At 66.3% G+C, this 19,829-nt stretch overlaps 1 protein-coding gene across 2 annotated transcripts in view; it reads left to right on the top strand.

The window, feature by feature from the left end:
• The first annotated feature begins 884 nt into the window (after window positions 1-884).
• Window positions 885-19,829, top strand: part of CACNA1H (calcium voltage-gated channel subunit alpha1 H) — a 56,301-nt gene continuing 37,356 nt past the window's right edge. For both annotated transcript variants that reach the window (XM_032327701.1, XM_032327700.1), the window contains exons 1-2: window positions 885-983; window positions 1,265-1,584. In XM_032327701.1, the coding sequence (XP_032183592.1) occupies window positions 1,283-1,584 (302 nt within the window). In that variant the 5' untranslated portion in view covers window positions 885-983; window positions 1,265-1,282. The remainder of the gene's footprint in view (window positions 984-1,264; window positions 1,585-19,829) is intronic.

Raw genomic sequence — 19,829 nt, 5'->3', positions numbered from 1 at the left:
CTTGCAGGAGGGCCTGGCCCGTTCCCCTTTCCCAGGCCCTCAGGGGTCTGCACCCGGGAGGGGTGGGCAGCGGACAAGTTCGCCGAAACTGCCTCCCGTTTGTCTGCGCGCGCGCCGGTGCTGGGGGAGATGCGGATGCAGGCGCGCCCAGAATCCCACCCACGGACACGGCAGCGCATCACACGGGCACGGTCACACCCAAAACACACACGCGGAGGGGGAGGGGCACGCAGCCTCTCAGTCGTGGTCGCGGCCGCCCACGCTCTCCCGGCCCCGCCCCCTCGGCGACCCCGGCCCGCTTCGCCGGGGTGTAGGGGCGGTGCGCGGCGGCGGCGGCGGCGGCGGAGGCGGCGAGGGGGAGGGGAGAGCCCGCCTCCGCGACTCGGGCCGCCCCCGCAGCTGGGGGCGGGGAGCACGTTGGCGCCGCTCCCCGCCCCCCAGCCGAGCCGCTCCGCGCGCGCCCCGTGGCGTCCCGCGCGCCCGGAGAGGGGGTGGGGACGCGGTGGGGTCCAGCTCCGCCCCCGCCCCCCCCACCCCGGGACCCTGGGAACCGGCGGGCGCCCCCAGCGATGGGGGAGGGTCGCCGCGCGCGTGCCTCGGGGCGGGGGCGGCCCCTCCCTCTCGGCGCCCCTGCGGCCCCGCCCCCGCGCCGGCCCCGCCCCCGCCCTCCGCGGCTCACTCCGAAGTTTCCTGCGCTGCGCGCGGACACGCTCCGGGCTTGCTCGCCGCGCCGCGCCCCCGCCCGCGCCCCCCGGCCCCGCGCCCCGCGCCCCCGGCTCGTCCGCCCAGCGGTCCCCTCCGCGCTGGGGCCGCCGCCGTCGCCGCCTGGACAGCCGGAGCGGGAGCCGAAGCCGGCGGGCCGGGGCCGGGGGCTCGGGGCCGGGGGCGGCGCGCTCCAGCCGCGGCCGAGCGCCGTGCCGGGTCCGCGGTGACCGCGCCGCCCGGGCGATGCCCGCGGGGACGCCGCCGGCCGCCGGAGCTAGGTGAGACACGGCGGGGACGCGCGCCCCACTGCGCGGCGGGACCCTCTTCAACTTAGCGGAGCCGGCGAGGGGGCCCCTGGGGCCCCCGCCCCGGCGGTGGGGGAGGGGCGGCCCAACCCTCGCCGGAGGGAGGGGGCGGGCGGGGGCGGGGGGCGCATTTGTCTCTAATAAGGGAAGACAAAGACATCCTGGCGACCGCGGCTGTTCCCGCAGCTCCGCTGTGCCCGAGGCGGGCGAGGGGTGTCGTTCCCGGGCCCCGGTCACCGCCTGTCACCCCGCAGGTGCTGCCCGCTGCCACCATGACCGAGGGCGTGCAGGCGGCCGACGAGGTCCGAGTGCCCCTGGGCGCTCCGGCCCCGGGCCCCGCGGCGGCGGCGGCTGGGGCGTCCCCGGCGAGCCCCGGGGTGCCGGGGCGGAAGGCGGAGCCGGGGTCCGGGCCTGGCGCGTCACCCCCCGAGAGCCCGGAGGCCGAGCGGGGCGCGGAGCTGGGCGCCGACGAGGAGCAGCCCGTCCCGTACCCGGCGCTGGCGGCCACGGTCTTCTTCTGCCTCGGGCAGACCACGCGGCCGCGCAGCTGGTGTCTCCGGCTGGTCTGTAACCCATATCCTTCCAGGGCCACCGGGCTGCGGCGGTGCGGGACTAGGGGTCCAGCGCGCGGGACCTCCTCCGCGTGGCCCCCGCGAGGCCGGACTCGTTGGACCCGGAGCGGGATGGGCGCGCGGGGAGCGGCAGGGCAGGGCAGGGACGGCAGGGGGGCGCTTCGCTCCATACCCGGCCGGGGTGTCCCCGGTGCCGAGCTAGCGCGGGATGGGAGAGGGTGGGAGAGAAGCCGCGAGGCCATCACGAGCTTGGAGGGGAGCAGGGGTCGGCCGCGCGGGAAGTCGTGCCCACTTGGGTGGCGGTCCGGACGGGAGTGCTGGCCCCTGGGCTTACAGATTGTCCGCCAGAGGCGGGACCCTCGCTGGGGAGGGGGAGGCCGGCGGGAAGTAGAGTAAGGGGAGCAAAGTTTTCAGCCGGTGCTTTGCGCTTCAGAGCGTTGCGGGAGACCCGTGGGTCCCGGAGGCGGTGCGAGTTTGCCGGCCCTTTTCCACGGAGAGATGCCGTGACGTTGGTTGTGAACTCTCCTCTCCAGGCTGAACTCCGTGCTGGGGCTGATTTAAGTCATGCGCAGCTGGGGGTGGGGGGCAGGGACGCAGCTGGCTCTGTGCGCTCTGGTCCCTTCCCCTAGGGCTTTTCCTGGCCTTGGAGGAGGGGGCCCCCTCTCTGCTTCCAGCCAGAGTGGCACAGACTTTCAGAGAAGGTTCCAGAGTGGTGTTGGGGCAGCCAGGGGGCACTTCTGGGATGTAGGCGGCACGTTTGGTGCCCCCCCCCCAGCAGATGGTGTTTGGGGGCTGTCCTGGTGGGCTCTGGTTGGCCCTGGGTCCTGGCTTTCTGGTTCTTCTCACTGGTGGTGGGAGCCGGTTTTCAGGAGGCGGTACCGCGGGTGCTGTGCCTTCAGGCCCCTTGCCCTGGAGAGATTGGACATCCTGGACAGACAGGGACAGGGGGTGGGGGTTGACTGAGGTGGGGACCTGCAAGTAAACTTTATTTGTCAAAATCGAGGCAGAGGCTAAAGCAGCGTGTGTGTATATTTTTCCTACCTTGTGTGTTTAACTGTATAAATATTAAATGTAAAAGAGGAAACTGTACCGTGAAAAGTAATAAGACCCACATTACTTTTTTTCTGCAAATCCAAACATTGGCCGAGTCCAGTTCTGCTCCCGGTTGTGAAGAAGGGGGTCATGGTCGCAGCCCAGTAGCCAGCTCAGGGCCTGGCCGCCTGCACCCTCGGCAGCCGGCGAGCGACACCTCCCCCATGTTGGGGCATGGTCCGTCTTCTCTGGAATTCCGGCCTGGAGACGGCCCGGGCACCTCGTGGTTGGCAGGAAGGTGGCATGGCTGGGTGTCATGGCGGGTGATGGGGCCGTGTCTGTCTGAGCACCCTAGACTGGGACAGGCCTGGCGGCCAGCTTTGCGTGCGTGTGCGGCATTTCCAAGCGTGTGCAGAGACCAGATAGGGAAAGAGCCGAGTGGGGCCTGTGCTTTGTCTCCGCTGACAGCCCCGTGTCTGGCTGCTCTGGGCCCTGGAGGCTGAGGGAGTGTAACGGTCTGACCCAGGGGTGCTGGGGTGTTCTGTGTCCCTGGGCATGTCTGACTGGCGCGCGTGTGTGTGACTCCGTGTAGGGGAGCGGGGGCAGGGGTGGCTCATGCAGGTAGGGTGAAGCCAGAGTGGCTTGGGGGAGGGGGCTGGCTGGGCCTCGTGGTGGCGTCCCCATCTCTGTGCGTCCTTGTGACCCAAGGAGGATTCCCTGTCGCTCTGGGAGCAGGAGGGCCACCGGGCTGGAGGGGGATGGCACTGGCAGGAGGTGGGTTCAGATCCCGGGACGCGCTCATTTGTGTTCTGTGGAGATCCTGCGTCTGTCAGGCAGGGTGGGCACGGCTCAGCCTTCGGCCTTGTGGGGGCAGCTGCTGACCTCCAGCAGACGCCAGGCTGAAGCAGTGGGGGCGTGTCGGCTCTGGGGCAAACCTAAAATAAGCCGCGTGCCTGGACAGGTGGGGACTGGTTCCCCTGGCAAGCTCCTGGAGCCTCTGCGTGGCTCGGCGGAGCACTCGGATTCCTGCGGGCCGACGGGCTGGCCTCAGGCACACATGGGGTGCGGCTGACACCGCCAGCTCCCTGTCTGCCCTGCTGCAGGAGACAAAGTCAGAGAGCCAAGTGGGATAATTGGGTTTGCTCTGGGAACCCACACTTGCCGGAGGCTGGCGCAGTCCCAGCCCACGTCACAGCCCCACACCGCGATTCATTCGGCGACTGGAACGTGGGAAGGGGCCTTCCCCAAGCCCCCAAGCTCTCGGGAATCCCTGTGGGGGTGACCCCAGCACCCACGATACTGCGTGGTCTGCTCGGGCTCTAAGGGGGACTCCCGACACGCGGCAGAGGAGCCGACAAGGGCAATCCACGTCCTTATCAATTGACTGGGCTTTTTGAAAATACAGTGGCGCTGGAACTTTCGGGGCAAGCGCCGTTTCTCCTACACAGGTTTATTTATAGAGGAAGGTGGGTGGGATCTGTGTGTTGTAGCCTGCGTGGCTGGGTTATGTTCTGCCCGGGCTCCCCCTGGGCTCCTGACTCCGTGCCTGTCTGCCGGCCGCGCAGCTGCTGCGTCCTAGCACCCAGCCCGTGGGGCCTCTGGGGACGCTCACTGCTCTGGATGGGGCCCCAGGGGAGGCCGGCTGCAGCCCAGCGAGGGTGTAAGGGACCAGGAGGGTGCCGAGGAAGCCCCTGGGGGCTCGGGTGGCACGCACCTCTAGGAGTCACCTCCCAGGGGCCAGGTACAGGGCGCGCCTCAGCCTAGGGCTCGGAGAAGCCAGAGGACACACCAAGGTCACACAGCTGCTGGAGGGCAGAGCTGGGGGAGCCCGGTCAGACTCTCAGGTCCCTGTCTTGGTCAGGGGTGCGAGGCTGGGCCAGTCTGGGTTTTCAGAGGCATCTCGTGAAAGCTGCTGCTAGCCATCCGGCCGCCACGGGCACGCAGGGCTCACAGTGGGTGTGGGTGTCCTGGTGCGGACGCTGAGGGCATTGACCTAGAACAGGCCCGGTCTTTCTCTCCATCCTGCAGCCCACTCTGCTCCCGCAGACCGGAACCAAGCAGGACAGTTACACGTGATGCTCACCTTCCTGACCTTGTGGCCGTGCTCCCCGGCACACTTTGCCTGACGCACGGGGCTTCCTTTGTGTGCTCTGGGGACAGAGCCCTGGGAGTGCTCCCCTTTCAAGCCCCTCCTCATGCCAGCATCTTGTTCCTGGACCTGGGTCTCTGTTCTCCTGGCATCCATGTGTGTCTCTGCCTGGACTGAGAGTCCCCAGGCCGGCCTCTCGTGGGGAGTCCTTGACAGGTTCTGATATGGGTGCTGGACGGGCCCAGGGTGGGCCGAGGGGAAGGCCATCCCGTACCTGGTAGAATGGGGGGCTGTGAAGGCAGAAGGGATGTGTGCAGAGTGGGGGGCCTCACCTCTGTGGGCTGGCCAGGGCATGGCGTGTCTGCACGGGCCCTGGGCTCCCCACACTGCAGGCCATTCTCCCAGTGGCTCTCTTTTTCCGATTGAAGAAGGAACGAGGGACGGTGATTGTCTCGTGTGTCTGGACAGCGCCGCTGTTTGCTCACGCACATGTCAAGCCCTGAGTGTGTGCTGGCTGGGACGGGCCTGTCCCTGCTCTCCGGGCCGGCGTGAGCGGAGCCGGCTATGGTGGGGGGCTTCACAGGGAGACTGCTGGTCCCGAGCGCTGGGGTGGGCAGCGGGGCGAGGTGGGTCTGAATCCCTGCCAGAGGCAGGGTTGGGGGAGCCCTGTTCTTAGCGTGGCTGTTTCTGGAGGGCTTGGTGGGAGGGGGTGTCCTTGGACGCGGGCCTGACCTCTTGTTGGCCCCTGAGTGAGACCTGGGCAGCAAGGTGCCTTCTCTTGGGTTCTGTGGGCTGCTAAGGAGGGCTTCCTGGCAGAAGTGAGGTCGGGCTGGGCTGTGTGGGTGGATAGGAGCTGTAGTAGAGAAGGAGCGGGAAGATTTTTGTGGGTTTTATAAGGGTTTCTGCTTCCCACGAGGAGGCGGAAGGGTTTGGTCTTTGGGAATCGGTCTCTGATGAAAAGTCTGGATCTGTGGCAGCCTCAGCCTTTGAGGGGAGCAGGCAGCGGAAGGGGGTTAGTGTGTGTCTGTGGGGATGGACCTGGCTTCCTGCGTCTCCGCAGCTTCCTTGGGGTCGGCCCAGGAAGGTTTGTGGCCTAGACTTTTCTCTTGCCCTGTGCCCCCATCCGGGCACCCCTGGGGCCCTGAGCTGGGCAGACGGTTGGTGTTCATCGAGCTTATTGGCGGCCTGCTTAGTCGGCAGAGGTCGGGAAGCGCTGATTAAATGGGGTGTGCGTGTGCCGTGGTGAGACCAGGTGTGGCCCCATCCCCACATCTGCAGTCCAGCTGGATTCTACAGAGGGCCTGGGGGCCCTGGGGGCACAGAGTCCGGCGGGGACTGCAAGGCCTCTTCACTCTACAGACCTCTCTCGGCCTAAGCTCTGTGCTGGTCCTTGTGCTGGGCCTGCTGTGGTTCTCCGCAGGACTCGGGGATCTCCCGCCGTGTGCTCAGTGTGTCCTGCCATCGGTCACGCTGCATCAGGGCTCCACTGGCCTGATCTCGGTGGAGGCACTGGGCTGGGGGGACCAGATGGAGGCTCTTGGGGGCTGGGGAGTTTACAGCAGCAGAGTGGACTCAGAGACTGGTTGTAGGAGGATATGGAGCAAGAATGTGCCCTGCAGGGGGATGGCACAAGCAAAGGTCCTGAGGCAGGTAGGATGTATCCGTGAGCCTGCAGCTGTTTGGGTTTTGCTGCGAGGTAAAGGCGATGGGAGGCAGGGAGGCCAGGAGTGAGTATGGTGGGCCTGGGCTGTATCTCAGGGAAGAGCTCTGCCCCCGGGGGGGGGGGGGTTGGACTCACCCCTTAAGGGAGCGGTGATGTGGGGACCAGGGTCGGGGAAAAATAGAGGAGAGGTAGGGAGAGAGGAGCAGGTGGAGGGCATTGCAGGGACAGAGGCCAGGAGACGGGAAGGTGCCGGCACTCCCCCCACCACCCCCGTGACGTGTGGGCAGGACACAACTGGTGCCGGACTGTCAGAGGACGCTCTCAGACCCTGTGGGTGTCCCATCCTCCCTGGCATGGCAGAGCACTCAGAGGGGTCCAGGGAGCTCCCTGCGCCTTCCGGTGGTGCAGCGGGCCAGACAGCACCTCCCGGAGTGGCTTGCAGGACCCCTGGTCCGGGGTCAGGATGTGGAGGGATGTGGGGGATGGGCTGGCCTGTCAGGCATCCCTGAGAGGAATCAGGGCAGCCGTGCTTGTCCCGCTCAGTCTGCTTGCTGGATTCTCAGGGGCCAGACCTCGGCCCCAAGCCATCAAAGTCAGGGGGGGAAATGTTATCTTTGCATCCAGGTGTCCTCGTGTCCAGTCCCTGTTCCCTCTCCCCCGCCGTCTCCCCTTCTCCTGTTGTCTTTCTCCCCACCAGAGGCCTGGTCAGGGAGCAGGCTTTCTCTTTCCATGGCAAATGGGTGCTGGGTTAGGGTCGCGATGACTCGGTTACACTCTTTTTTCGGTGGTGACACAGGTAGGAACAGGAATACCCCTGAGTCACAGGGACTCCCGTTGAATTTGCAGTGAGGAGATGGGGGAGTGGAGTCCGGGGACGGCCTTACATCGTTATTTAAGGCCTGGATTCCCAGACGGGATGGGGTGCAGAGGAAGACAGCCCCGCCCTTGGGAGCTGGCAGCGGCTTCGGGCACCGTCCCCAGAGCACCGTGCCCGCCGCAGATGACAGATGGGGGCCTCTGCTGCGCGTCTCTGCTGAGTGAGTAGCAGCTCTGCTCACAGGCCCCCCCCGGAACAGACGAACGCCGTGCAGGGGAGGCGAGGCTGTGTGTCCCTGGCCCCCCGGCTGCCGGGAGGAGTTGTCTGCTCCTGGAGTTGTGATTAGTGGGACCGTGGATGAGGGCGTGAAATCAGCGCGCAGGGTGGGCGCGATGCCCCCCCGTGCACCCCAGCAGCCGGCAGCCTTGTGAGGGGAGTCCCCGAGTTGCTCCTGGGTGGGGGAGGGTTCAGGGGCACCAGGAGCCCCTTGCGTTCTTTGTAACGCACATGAGGAGCAAGTGTGTCGCACAGCAGAAGCACTGTCCGGGGGCACGGAAGTCTCGGTCCCGGCCCCGCGACGGCCCCAGGGCCAGACAGGTACAGGTGGGCCTGCGATCTGGCCGCCAACGCGCTCACGCTGGGTGGCCCCAGGCCCGGCCTCCGTGTCTGCCGATCACAGCGCTCACACAGAATAGGGAACTGATGTTACTGAGAGCGCGGAGCCCACCAGGGGCGGGTGTGGGTGGGCTGGGCAGTCGTGCTCAGGGGTGCTCAGGGGCCAGCAGCTCCCCTGGCCTGGTCAGAGCCCCGGGCGGGTGAGTCCTTCTGGGGGTGGGTGCCGTTCCTTGTCTTGCTGGAGCCGAGCGAAGCCGGACCCTGGCACAGGTGCTGAGACGTGCGTGGCCAGCCGCGGCCAGCCTGCTTGGTCACGCCGTCCTCTCTGTTCTGGGCTCTGCCGGTGCCTCCCCCACTCCCACGCTCGGGAAGGTCGGAGCTCTGGATGCTGGGGACGTTGGTGTGGAGGGTGCGGCTGCCAGCGGGACCCTAGGTCTCAGCTCCTTGCTGGCCTGAGGACCTTGGGCGGAGAGATGGGGACGACACCGGCTCTGCAGGGCGTGTGGCCCCAAGGCCGAGCCCCCTCACCCCGGGAGGGCCCCAGAGCCTTCCAGGATTCCTTAGGTGTTCCTGGTACCCCTTCCTGCAGCGTGGCAGTGGCCCCACGCCAGCTTCAGTTTTTCCTCACAGGGTCCCGATTGTCCTCTTGGTCACTGATAGCGTGGGGTCACTGGGGACCCTGATCAACGGGTGAAGGGCCCAGGCCAGTGCGCGGCAGGCCAGGGGAGGGGCCCTGGAGACCCCTGGGCTTGCCCTCCATGTTGTCCCCGGCTCTGAGAGCACATGGGGCTCCCCTCGGTTTCCCCGTCCCCGGACTGCGTGTGGGGTGTGCAGTCGTGGACACGGGAACGCGGGAGGGAGAGGCAGAGGTGGGTGTTCTTTAGAAAGAGCAGAGCTGTTGGGGTGGACAGGGTGTGTGTCCTTGAAGTGTTAGGGAGCGAAGCAGAGGTAGTCTGAGCTTGGGGGGTCTCCTACTCCAGACCTCATCCCTGTGTCAGAGGCTGGGACCCCTTGGGTCCCCACCCCGAAGCTGAGGGCCGTGGTGGACAAGGACTTATGCTGAGGTTGTGTTTCCTGATCTGAGGGAGGGGCCTGCGTTCTGGGTGTGGGTCCCCATTGCCACTCGATTTCCATCCTTTGGAGCAGTAGTGTGGAGTCTCAGCCGCTGGGGGGCCGGGGAGCTGGGGATCACCCACTGGCCCGTGGATGGAGGGCCACGTATCCCCTGGGAGGATGGCCAAGGAGCTGGGCTGCAGGGACCAGGCTGTCGGGGACAGCCAGAGTTCGGGTCTTCTCCGATGGCCTTTGGGTGGTACCTATGGGAACAAGCCCCCCAGATTCTCAGATGGGTGTTCCTGGCACCAGACCTGAGGCTGCAGCCCACGCTGCCCACTTCGTGCCCCAGGGGCGACCTTTGAACCTCTCCTGCTTCTCAGGCGACCCAGAGGGTCTAGGGCCAGCTGTCTCCCAGCTGTGTGGCCTTTGGGTGACCTCTTGGGACTTGGTTAGGGCGAGTCTTCTTGGCCCTGCCCTTGGTGCTGGCCCGGGGAGGGGTCCCCACTGGCCGGGGAGCTGTTGGCAGGGGCGGAGAGAAGCAGCAACGGGAAGATGGCAGTGCTGGGTGCTTTCGGAGGCCGTGCCCCTGCTCTGCAGCAGGGCATCGTGGGGCAGCCTGGGTCAGGGGCAGGCGGGGGCACCACAGCTGGCAGGGGCTCTGGGGCTGTGCAGGTCGCTCTCTCCAGCTGGCGCATGGGAGTCACTGTACTGGCGTGACTAGTATCCCCGAAGTTCACGTCTACTAGGAACCTCAGAACGTGGATTTCCATGGCGACTGAGTCTTTGTGGCCATAACCAAGGTGAGACGAGGTCAGTGTACAGTGGGGGGCCCTTGGCACGGCGGCCTGTGTGCTCAGGAGAGAAGCAAAGACAGAGGCAGACCGTGCATGAGATCATGGGAAGTTGGGGTCGTGGGTCCGTGACGGTCAGGTTTTCCTGTGGCCCCTGGAACGGAGGGACCCCCAGAAGGACCTGGCATGCTGACACTTCCAGACTGAACTACTGCTGCCCCAGCTCGCACACCCTGGGCGTGCCCTCTGCTGTCCCCCCAGAGGGAGCTCGAGGGGGTGCTGGATGTCTGACCGGGAGGGAGTCCTTGTTAGGATATGAGTCATGCCAGCTGGGCCGTGTCAGGCTCTCTGACGAGAAGCCACCCGGGGAGAGGGAAAACCGACCGTGAAATCAGCCACTTGGAGCAATTTGGGGTGGACAGAGCATGTGCCGCTGAAGTCACAGGCAGCAAGGCAGGCCTGGGCTTTGAGCCTAGGGGACCCCTCCCGCTCTGGGCCCTGGCAGGGTGTCAGAGGCCAGGCTCCGTGGTGAGGAGGGGCAGGGGCTGCGCCTGTCTATGTGCCCACGTCCTCCGGGCTTCCGGGGGGGCTTCCCCAGGGAAGGATCTGTCCCGATGTCCGCTCTGCAAGTCCCTTTTTCTGGACTGGCCTGTCCCCCCAGGATAGAGTCCCACAGACGCCTCTGGGAGTCCGAGGCCTTTGTTCCACCAGTGTCCTCCCCTGGCCCCTGCAGGTCCCTGCAGCCCCAGGGACACGCAGATAGAGTGTCAGGACCAGAGACAGAGCCCCAGGTTGAGCCCAGCATGATTCCATCCTGAGACCTGTGGTCAAGCGGCGGCTTTCTGCAGGGACTGATGGGGCTGGATTCCCAGCTGGGGACCCCCCCTGCAGCAACAGAAACTCGGGGGACCGGCCCTGTTCCCCTCTGAGAAGCCACAGGGGCTGGGGGGTGGCCAGAGAAGAGGTGGTCTCCCGTCTGGGGGGGGCTCCCAGAGGACCCTCCTCCAACCCTGGAGCACAGTGCCCCTTCATTCTTGGGTGACAAGGGCGTGCCGCCTTCCCCGTGACCCCCAGCTTCCTGGGGCCTTGTTTGGGGTGCCGTGGCAGGGCTTGGCTGAGTCGCAGGGGTGGGGAGGGTAGAGGAGAGCGGGGCTCTGCGGGGCCAGGGTGTGAAGGTCCGGGGGACGGTTGCTCCCAGGCTGTGGGGGCCACAGTGGGCAGAGCGGTTGGCAGGTGGTGGTGGACCCCGGGGTGCTGTGTGATGGGCAGTGGCCCAGGGACCTGGCATGGAGGGCTGGGGTGTGGGCCCAGGCAGGGGCACTGGGCGTCTGTGCGGCCTGTCTGCGGCCTCAGCCCCCCACAGAGACGGAGCCCATGCCTGGAGGCCCAGAGAACATTCCCTAGGCCGGGTGGGGGCCACGTAGCCTCATGCACCCGCTGCGTCCCTTTGTCTTTGCACCGGTCCCCAGCCGGCCGCAGTCTGATGAGTCAGCTTGCATTAGCGCCTCATGGATGTGGACTGGGACGCGGTCTGGGGCACGGGTTGCTGGCAGGGCAGCCGTGAGAGGTCTGGCCCCGAGCTGGCCTGCCCTGTCCGGCATGCGTGTGACGTGCCCTCAGGCGTGGCAGGCCCAGCCCCTGAAGTCCTGAGCTAGCTGGAGTGCCCTGTAGGCACCTCTCGGGGAGGTCTGGTGCAGGGCATTCCGGGACCTGGAGGACCGCTCACATGGGGCGCATGGCCTGCCTGGAGGCCGAGGGGGGCTGCTGGGGGGTGAGGCGGGACACGGGAAGGGGCTGGCAGAGGGCGCGGCAGGGAGAGTCCTGGTGAGGAGGACACCGGCCGATTGCAGGGGGATGGGGCCGCTGTCTGGGAACTCTCTGCCTGGCCCCACTAGCCGGGATTACCTTGGGGCCATGCTTCTGTCCCAGGAACACTGTAGAAGTCTGAATCCACACCAGGGATCTGGCTGCTGGAGGGCCTGGGGCCAGAGGCTCACAGACCCACAACCACAGACCGCCGTGTCACCTTTTAGAACCGGGCGTGCCTGACGTTTCTGAATGTTCCAGAGCTTACCTTTTTTTAAAAAATTTTACTGTAAAACGGGGGTCACTTGGTTAAGGAGGGGACTCAGGCTGTGGGAGCCTGCGGGCAGAGGCTGGGGGGCCGGGGGGGAGGGGGCACCAGGGCAGAGATGAGGTTGTTGGCTTTGGGGGTTCGGAGGGCCCTGGCTGACACCTGAGCACACCCGGGTGTGGGGGGCCTCCATCCCTGCACACGCCCTTTCCTGGTGTGCGATGTCCAGAGATTTGCTGGCCTCCCACCCCGCAACCTTCCCTTCTCTCCCTCTGGGGCCATATCCAGCATGACCCAGCAGACCGTTAGGTTTGCGAGTCCGGGTCGGGTCAGGGGCCGTGTGGGGGCATGACTGGCAGCAGGCGGGTCCGTGGGGGACGGCCCGTGCACCCACTGACCACAGGTCTCTGCGTCCCTCTGCTCCGGAGCCAGCTCCCAGACAGGCAGCACCCGGAGAAGCATCCCGTCCGCCGCCTCAGACCCAGTAACCACCGCTCAGCGTCAGGGAGAGCTTGTGTCGTCACATTTCCTCAGGGCGCCCGACCGCCCCGCATGGCCAGGATGGAGCAGGGGGCCCTGCCGTCCCAGATGGCCGTGGCCGGGCTCTGGGTCGCATTCCCGCCAGCAGCAGGTGTGCACGCCCCGCGGGTTGGTCGCCGGTTCCCGCCGACCCGGGGGCGGGGGGGTGGAGGCAAGCAGTTGCCCTGTTCACTGTGGGGAGCCCCTGTCTTGGTGTCGGCCCGGGGGCGTGCAGCACCAGAGTCCTGTGTCCCGACGGGAAAGTGTGGCCCAGTGTGGGTCCCTGCACGGCCTCTGGAACTCCGAGCACACGCTCGCTTGTGCCGTCACGGATGTGTCCTCGCACGACTCATGCAGAAAGCACACAATTGCCTGGTTTTTACAGCCTGCAGAGCTGTACGGCCCTCACCGTTAACTCTGGAACGTTCTCGTCCCCCAAGAGAGACCCCAGCCCCTGCCCTGGCGCCCCTGATCTCGTTGCGTCCCTGGATCTGCCTCTTCTGGGTGTTTCCTAGAAATGGGATCCCACGCCACATGGCTCTTTGCCCGTGGCCTCTGAACGTCGCGTCCTCCAGCTGGGGCCACGCCGTAGCATCTGTCAGGGCTCCGTTCCCTTGGTGGCTGAGCCCCACCCCGCTGTGTGGACAGACCGTGCGTGTTCGTCTGTGGGCATGTCAGCTCTCGTGCTCTTCTGGCCTGTGCAGCACCAGAGCAGACTGGCGGCGTGGTCACCGTGTGGCCCTGATGTCAGTTCTCGTGGGTGCGCACCTGAGAGCAGACTTGCTGTGCAGAGGGAGCTGTGCTAGGACCTGCTGGCGTGTTCCCAAGGCGGAGTCTGCTTGTCGAGCCCCAGCCCCACCGCACGTGGGGTCTCTGCGGAGCTCTGTGGGGGCGCTGGCGGTCGTCCCGGAGGAGGCAGCCGGCGAGCAGCGGGCACGACGCCCAGCCTGATGCAGCGTGAACGGGCCCCTCCCCGCCTCCCTTCCTGCACACACTTTGGGGTGTCCCCGCGGAGGTGGTCTTGGCCGCCCCCCGGGTCAGAGCGGCCCTTCTGATCGGGCTGCCCTGTGGGGGGCCATCCAGGCAGGTCAGGGCCGTCGGAAACCCAGGGCCAGCCAGGCGGGGTGAGGCATGTGCTGTGCGGATCTCGGGGTGGGGTGGGGTGGGGCTGGCGGCAGGTGGGAGGAACAGGCGTGTGCGTGCACACGCGTGTGCGTGTCTGTCTGTCCAGCATCCGTTCCTTCATCAGCTCTCTGGAGAATTTCAACACCCACACTTGGAATAAGAAAAAAATTATTAATGAGCTTGGAGCGGTTGCCATGGGAACCTGTTGCTAATGAATCTCTGGGGTTCCTTTTACCTTTGCTGAGCAGCACTCCCAAAGACGACATGTTTCCCACTAATCAGGTTGCCGTGGCAACGCCTGTCACTAATCCCCAGCCGGGCTCCTGGTTTCCTGGCCTGGCCCCACTTACATAAAGCAATTTAGCGAGTGCAGGGCTGCTCCCAGAATGGAGCCCCCTCAGCCCCCAGCCTCCCCAGACACCCATCTCCGCGAGCAGCCGGCCCTCCCTCCTTCCTCCGCAGGCCACACGTGCAGACCCGCAGCTGCGGGAAACAGAGGCCCCCGGCCCGGGTGTTTGCTGGAAAGAGAGGCTGTGGAGGGTCTGTTTGCTGCCGGGCTCGCCGCACGTGCTGTGCGGGGAGGGCTGGCCCAGAGTGGGGGTCGGTAAATGCCGAGTGGGGGAGCAGTGTGTCCTCAGGGCCATCGGAGCTGGCTGGGGCCCCGGGGCCAGCACCCAGGCCTCCGTGTGGCCTAGGCTTGGTTTGGGAGAACATTCTAGAAGGAGCGTGGACACCTGTACCCTGAGAGGTGGTGAGACCCCTTCAAGGCCAGGTGCTTTCCAGCAACCCCCAGCCCACGCTGACAGCCAGGAGGCGTGGGCGGGACCACTGTGTCCGCTCAGCCGGCTCTGACGCTGGGGCCTCCGCGTGGGGGGCGACGGTGGTGCGTGGCCTGGTCCCCGACTTGCTTCCCGCCCACGAGTGTCTGTGCCAAGGCCGGAGCTTAGGCATCTGGGGCAGGTGGACCCTGCTGTCGGTAGTCTGGCTGCCTGCCCAGGCCTGGCTCTCGGACAGGGCCAGCCTGGTGGGGAGGCTCCTGACTTGAGGGTGTGGGCTCCTTCAGCAGTTGCTCTGGGACACCCTCTGGCTGCCTGAGCGGGTGCAAGGTGGGGAGGCATGTGGCTCTGTGCAGTTGTCCCCAAAGGAGATGTGATGGTTCAGGGAGGGCTTCCTAGAGGAGGCTGTCTCCACACAGCTCTGGTAGGAAGGGGGGCCTGCGTCAGGGCGGTGCCCAGTGTGTTTCGTGGGCCCTGACTTGACTCCCCTGCGCGCCCCTCCCCTGCTGCGGGTGAGCTCTGAGGGCAGCTCAGGGAGCCACTGGGGGTACCCCCTCCTGACTCCCTTGCTGTGGTGCTGCCTTGTCTCTGTGTGCGTGGGCTTGGGCCGTGTGATAGAGGACCCCAGCCCACAGCATAGCGCAGGGTGTGTCGTCTCCCAGTGCTGGACGCGGGGCGTCTGAGACCCAGGCCTGGACGGGGCCAGCTGTTCCCTGTGTCCTCAAGTGCTCACTCCAAGTGTGTGTCTGTGTCTTCCCCCTGTCACAAGGATGTCAGGGACGCTTAGGCCCATTTTACCCAAACTTCTTGTTGTCCATTCAGAACATTCCTTTCCAAGCATAGTCTTTCTCTGAGGGTTCCGGCCTGGGAGGTTTCTGGGGAGGGCTGCTCCCCAGCGCCCCCATGGTCCTGGATCAGCTCTGGGGCTCCCTGGTCTCCCTGAGCCTCGCGTTCCTGGCCCATGTGGGCTCTTCCAGCCACACCTCCTCCGTCTAGCGTCTGCAGCCCGCCTTGGGGCCCCCCAGGAACGGCCCCTGGCCAGTGAGCGTCTGGGCAGCAGGGCTCCCTGGGGCAACAGTTGGTCTCACACCCCTGCTAGTAAACCCACCGCCTTCCTGTGGCCTGGCCCAGGGCTTCCTTCCGTCGACAGCACCCTCGCAGGGCCCTGCTGACCTTGGTAGAGGGAGGAGGCGGCCTGTATCCCCTGGTGCCCCCGTGCCCCAGGTAGCATGTGGAGGTAAGCCCAGGCGGGAGTCTCAGTCCCGGAGAGCTCCCCGCCTGTCTCCACCTGCCTCCGGCGCTCCTTCTGCCCTGGGGCCCGGGGCTGATGGCTCAGGGGTGCTCAGGACAGCAGGGAGGATGTGCAGAAGGTTCTAGGTAATTCCAGATGGCAGAGTGATCTGACATTGGGGTTGCAGAGCTGGGGAGTGGGGGCCAGAGAAGGGAGGGAGGTGGGTTGCTGGGCAGTGACCCAGGCCGAGGTCTCTGCTCCCCACGTTGCTGTTGGAGCTCCTGGGCCCTTGGCCGCGTCTGAGTCTCCAGGTCCTGCCAGGCCCGGCCTCGACCTTTCTCAGGCTGGCCCGACCGGGAGTCGTGGGACATCTGTTCTGAGAGGAGAGGAGATTGGGGTCTTGTCCTAGGGGCAGTGATGGGCTGCAGAGTTGCGGCTGGGGGAGTGGGGTTTGGTCCTCGGATGAGCAGCTGGTGGGCAGAGGGGCCGTGCTGATGGGACACGGAGGCCTGAAGTCTCATGGGCCCTGTCCCCACCTGCGATGTGTCTGAGCCTCGGGGTGTCCCCTCCCTAGGCTGACATCACGGGCTGAGGGCAGCTGTTACATCAGAGGGTGGGTGCCCCCGGGGGGCCCCTGGCCACCCTGCACGTGTCACCCAGGGGCCCCTCCTGGCCATGTGCTCTGCGCCACTCACTGCTGTTGCGAGCCCGATATCTGCACGGCTGGTCGGCGGCCACCCTGGTCCGGTCCGGCTTCTCAGCGCTGCCTGGTCTCCTTCCTGGAGGAAGGTCAGCCTCAACTTGCTCACGGAGACGTTGATCACAGGCGGAAGGGCCTGGCAGCCGTGACTCCTTGGGGGCCAGGGTGTCTAAGCAGACATGGGGAGAGGGGCCGTGTGAATGTGTGTCTCCTGGGGTTCGGTGACCCTCCCGGCCCGAGGCAGCTGGGTGGTGTTTGGAGCCAGACCCTGGTGTCCCCTCCTGCCACCGGGATTCTGTGGGTCAGACAGCGTCCCTCTCACTGTCGCCATGCTCATTGTGGCTAGGATTGACGGGGGGGGGGAACAGCCTGAGAGGTGCAGGGGCAGGGGCCCCATGCCTGGCCAGTGCTCTGCCTGGGGTGCTGGGGGAGAGTTAGGAGAGGACACACCCCTGCCCCGGCGGCAGTTAGGCAGTGGCTGTGTTGGGCAGGAGGCTCTGATAGGGACCCGGCCTCTGGTGCAGCCTCCCTCCCTGCCTCTGTGCCCCCCGTTCCTGACATGCCGCCTTCTCCCACCTCTGCCTTGGTTCCAAGTCCTCTCCGAGGACGCCTCCCCAGGGAAGGTGGCCCCCTCTGGACTAGCTCCCGTGGTCCTAGCCTGACCCCGGGGCCACCTGCTAACTCCTGGCATAGCAGCCCCACACGCTGGGCCTAGCGTCTAGAATCCCAGGGCGAGCCCCTCCGTTCTGTTGACTGATGCCTGGAAGTCCACCCCAGACCACCCTCTGTCTCAGAGCTGCATCCTGTTCCAGGCTTGAGCCCTGCCAGGCCCCACTGGGAGCAGGGTGGGCAGGAAGCCTCGGTCAGGGGAGTCTTGGGTTGGAGCTCAGGGAGGAAGGGTCCCCACAGTCTGCCCCACACTGAGTCCCAGCCAGTGCCTGAGGGTGGGAATCATTGCCCTGTGCCCACCAGGCCTTCCTCTGGGCAGGGAGGGGGCCGTCGGGAGGGTGCTTCCTCCCAACATCCCCTTCACAGATGGTCACGGGGCTCCCCACGCCTGCCGCGTGGCCTGGGGCAGCGGGAGAAGCCCCGTGGTAGGGCTCCGTACCCGCTCCTGTCTTCTCAGGGGCTGGCGGCAGGTCTAGGCAGGGCAGCTGGAGCGCGGTGTTAGCAGGGGCCCGGGACCCCATCCACGCCCCTTCGTCTCTGCTGGGAGATCTTGCAGAGTCTGGCTGGGAAGTCTGGGGCTTGAGGCAGCAGGCGTGTTTCCTGCACGTTTGAAATACGGCCTGCCGGCTGGTGGGAACAAGGGATGTTTTAATTCCTAATTTAGACTGTTTATCTGCAGAGTTCTGGAGGCCGGGCCCGGGAAGAGACTGTGCCCCCCCCCCCCCCGCCCCGCCACCAAGGGCGCCTCCCGCCTCCAGCACGCTCCAGCTGCCTGGTGGGCATGGGAGGGGGGACCTCACCTCGAGATCCGGCCCTCTGCCCCCATGTGTTTCCATCTGGTCAGCCCCATGCCACCTGCTCCCCAAGAGGGGAGACCCTTCTGCACACCCTCCAGCCTTTTCGGATCCCGTGGCTGTGGCCAGCAGTCCAGGAGCTGGGTGGGGGTGGGGGCGGGCTCGTGGGACCAGGGAGTTCTGAGAAATCTGGCAGCCAGGCTGGGCTGGGCTGTTCCCCGTCAGCTGGGAGTTTTACTGTAAAAGAGGGATTCGGGGAGGGAGGGTTAGGGACCAGGTGGTTGAAAGCGTCTCAGCCACTCCCCCGAGCTGAGCTCCCCCGAGTCACCCGAGGCTGCCTTGGGATCAATGTTGTCTCTCCGACTCCGTGTGTCTCTGCCTGTGGCCGGCTGGCTTCCTGGTAGCCTTTCTGACGCCCCCTCCCAGCACCTGCTCTGCAGGGGTGCTCAGCGGGGGTGGGGTGAACACCTCGATCTCCTCCTTCTGTGGGCTGCCCCTCCACTCCTTGCCTCGGGGGCGTCCCCGTCCTAACTCCCAACCGGAGGGCTTGGGGCTCAGGGATCCCTCACAGCTACACAGCGTGTTGTCCCTCTGGGCTGGGAAGCTGCGTCTTGGGGCACAGCCCCGGGGAGACCACGCCCCGGGGCCCCCAGGCTGGGCCATCTAGGGGACATCCCCAAGCCTACTCTGCCCCCTCACCCCTGCCCTGGCCCTCCCAACCCTCATCACCCTGACCCAGCCCTGGCTGCCCTATTCTGGTCCCACCCCAAGCCTGCGTCACTGTGTGCCCCGCCCCCCTGCACTGGCGCACGCCCCCCCCATTCTCCAGCAGTGCGTTGTGGGATCCACACGTTACCCTTTTGGGCAGCCCCACTCCTTGGGGGTGGCGCCTCAGGAATTTGGGGGCCTGCAGCTATGGGGGGTGTTCCAGCGGGCCAGCAGGGGGGTACGAAGGCCAGGCCAGAACCGGGGTGGGGGCTTGGTGACACCCTGTCCCTGGGAAAGCCAGCCAGGCTGTGTGGGATCAGTCTCAGGCTGCCTGATGTTCCCCCGACCCCATGGCCGCCATCCTGAGGTCCAGCCTGCCCGAGCCTCCGCACCCCCGTGGAGCCATGCTGCAGACCCACACCCTCCGGAGCCTCCCCTTCACCCCTTCACAGAAGCTTCCGGATACGTGCAGGAGAGCTGCGGGTGTCAAAGGCTCCTCCGGAACGTGCCTTCTGTGTCCGACGGGAACAGCTCTCACATTCCCCCCGGAGCTCGGCGTCCCCAGGTTCCGCCTGCTCCTCCCCAGACCCCCGCACCAAGAGGGCCGGGCCCCCCTCCCCCAGGCAGCACGCCCCATGATGGGCAGAGGGAACCCCAGGATGTGGGCACAACAGGTGACCGCATGCCCCAGCTCTTCTGAGCCCGGGGATTTCCCTAATTGTGGGATTTGTCACGAAAGTGCCGGCTTCTGACAGCCAGGAGACGCGTGGCCCTCTGCTGTGGCCGGTGCTCCCCCCGCCCCCGGCCATCCGCAGCCCCAGCCCCACAGGGCCTGGGCAGATGCGGGAGGGTGAGTCTCGTGCCACGTCGGGGGCGTGGGGACCCCTTGGTGTGGCCGGAAGGGCCCAGAGGTGCATGTGTCCCAGTGGGTGTTGGCGACGAATCGTGGCCTGGTGGTTCGAGAGACCAGTCAGGACTCTGAGTGCAGGGACTGCTCACTGTCAGGGGGTCCCTGGGCAACGGGGGGATGTCCTTCAGGGCGCGGGAGCCTCTGGCTCAGGGTGACTTGGGCTGGGGTGCTGGAGCGTGCTTGCTGGTGGCCTGCGAGCCCCGTGTGCGGAGTGCCCGGGCCACGGGGGACAGAGGACAGACGGACCTGGGAGTGCGTCTTGCCATTCTCTTCACTAGGACTGGAGGACAGCAGGCCTGGCCGTCCTTGGGTGGTAATGAACCCACTCCGTGTCCGCCTTTTTTCTGTGGCAACACGGAGGCTGAGTGAGGAGGGGGCATTCACGGTTCGGCGAGTCCCACTGGCCCGCTCCCGCGGACGGACCGGGCCCCTTCCTGCTGCTTGTGGGGTCAGGTCAGGAACCTGTGGGGAGGCTGCTCGCCTGCCTCGCCTTTCACGTGGCATCTTGTGCGGTGGATGTGGCTCCCCGTCGTCTGGGGGAAGGGGATCCGCGGTCCCTGAGAACACACACACGGAGTTCCCAGGGGCCTGACTGCCTGCCCTGGACCAGGCACTGGGAGCCACAGTTCGCCCTGACACTGGGCAGTCAGGCCCGTGGGTCTGTGTGGGTCACTCTGG

This window comes from Mustela erminea, chromosome 20 (genome assembly GCF_009829155.1).
Source record: "Mustela erminea isolate mMusErm1 chromosome 20, mMusErm1.Pri, whole genome shotgun sequence".
Classification (NCBI taxonomy): domain Eukaryota; kingdom Metazoa; phylum Chordata; class Mammalia; order Carnivora; family Mustelidae; genus Mustela; species Mustela erminea.
Note: the sequence above shows the minus strand (reverse complement) of the source record. Positions and strands in the feature narration are given on the sequence as shown.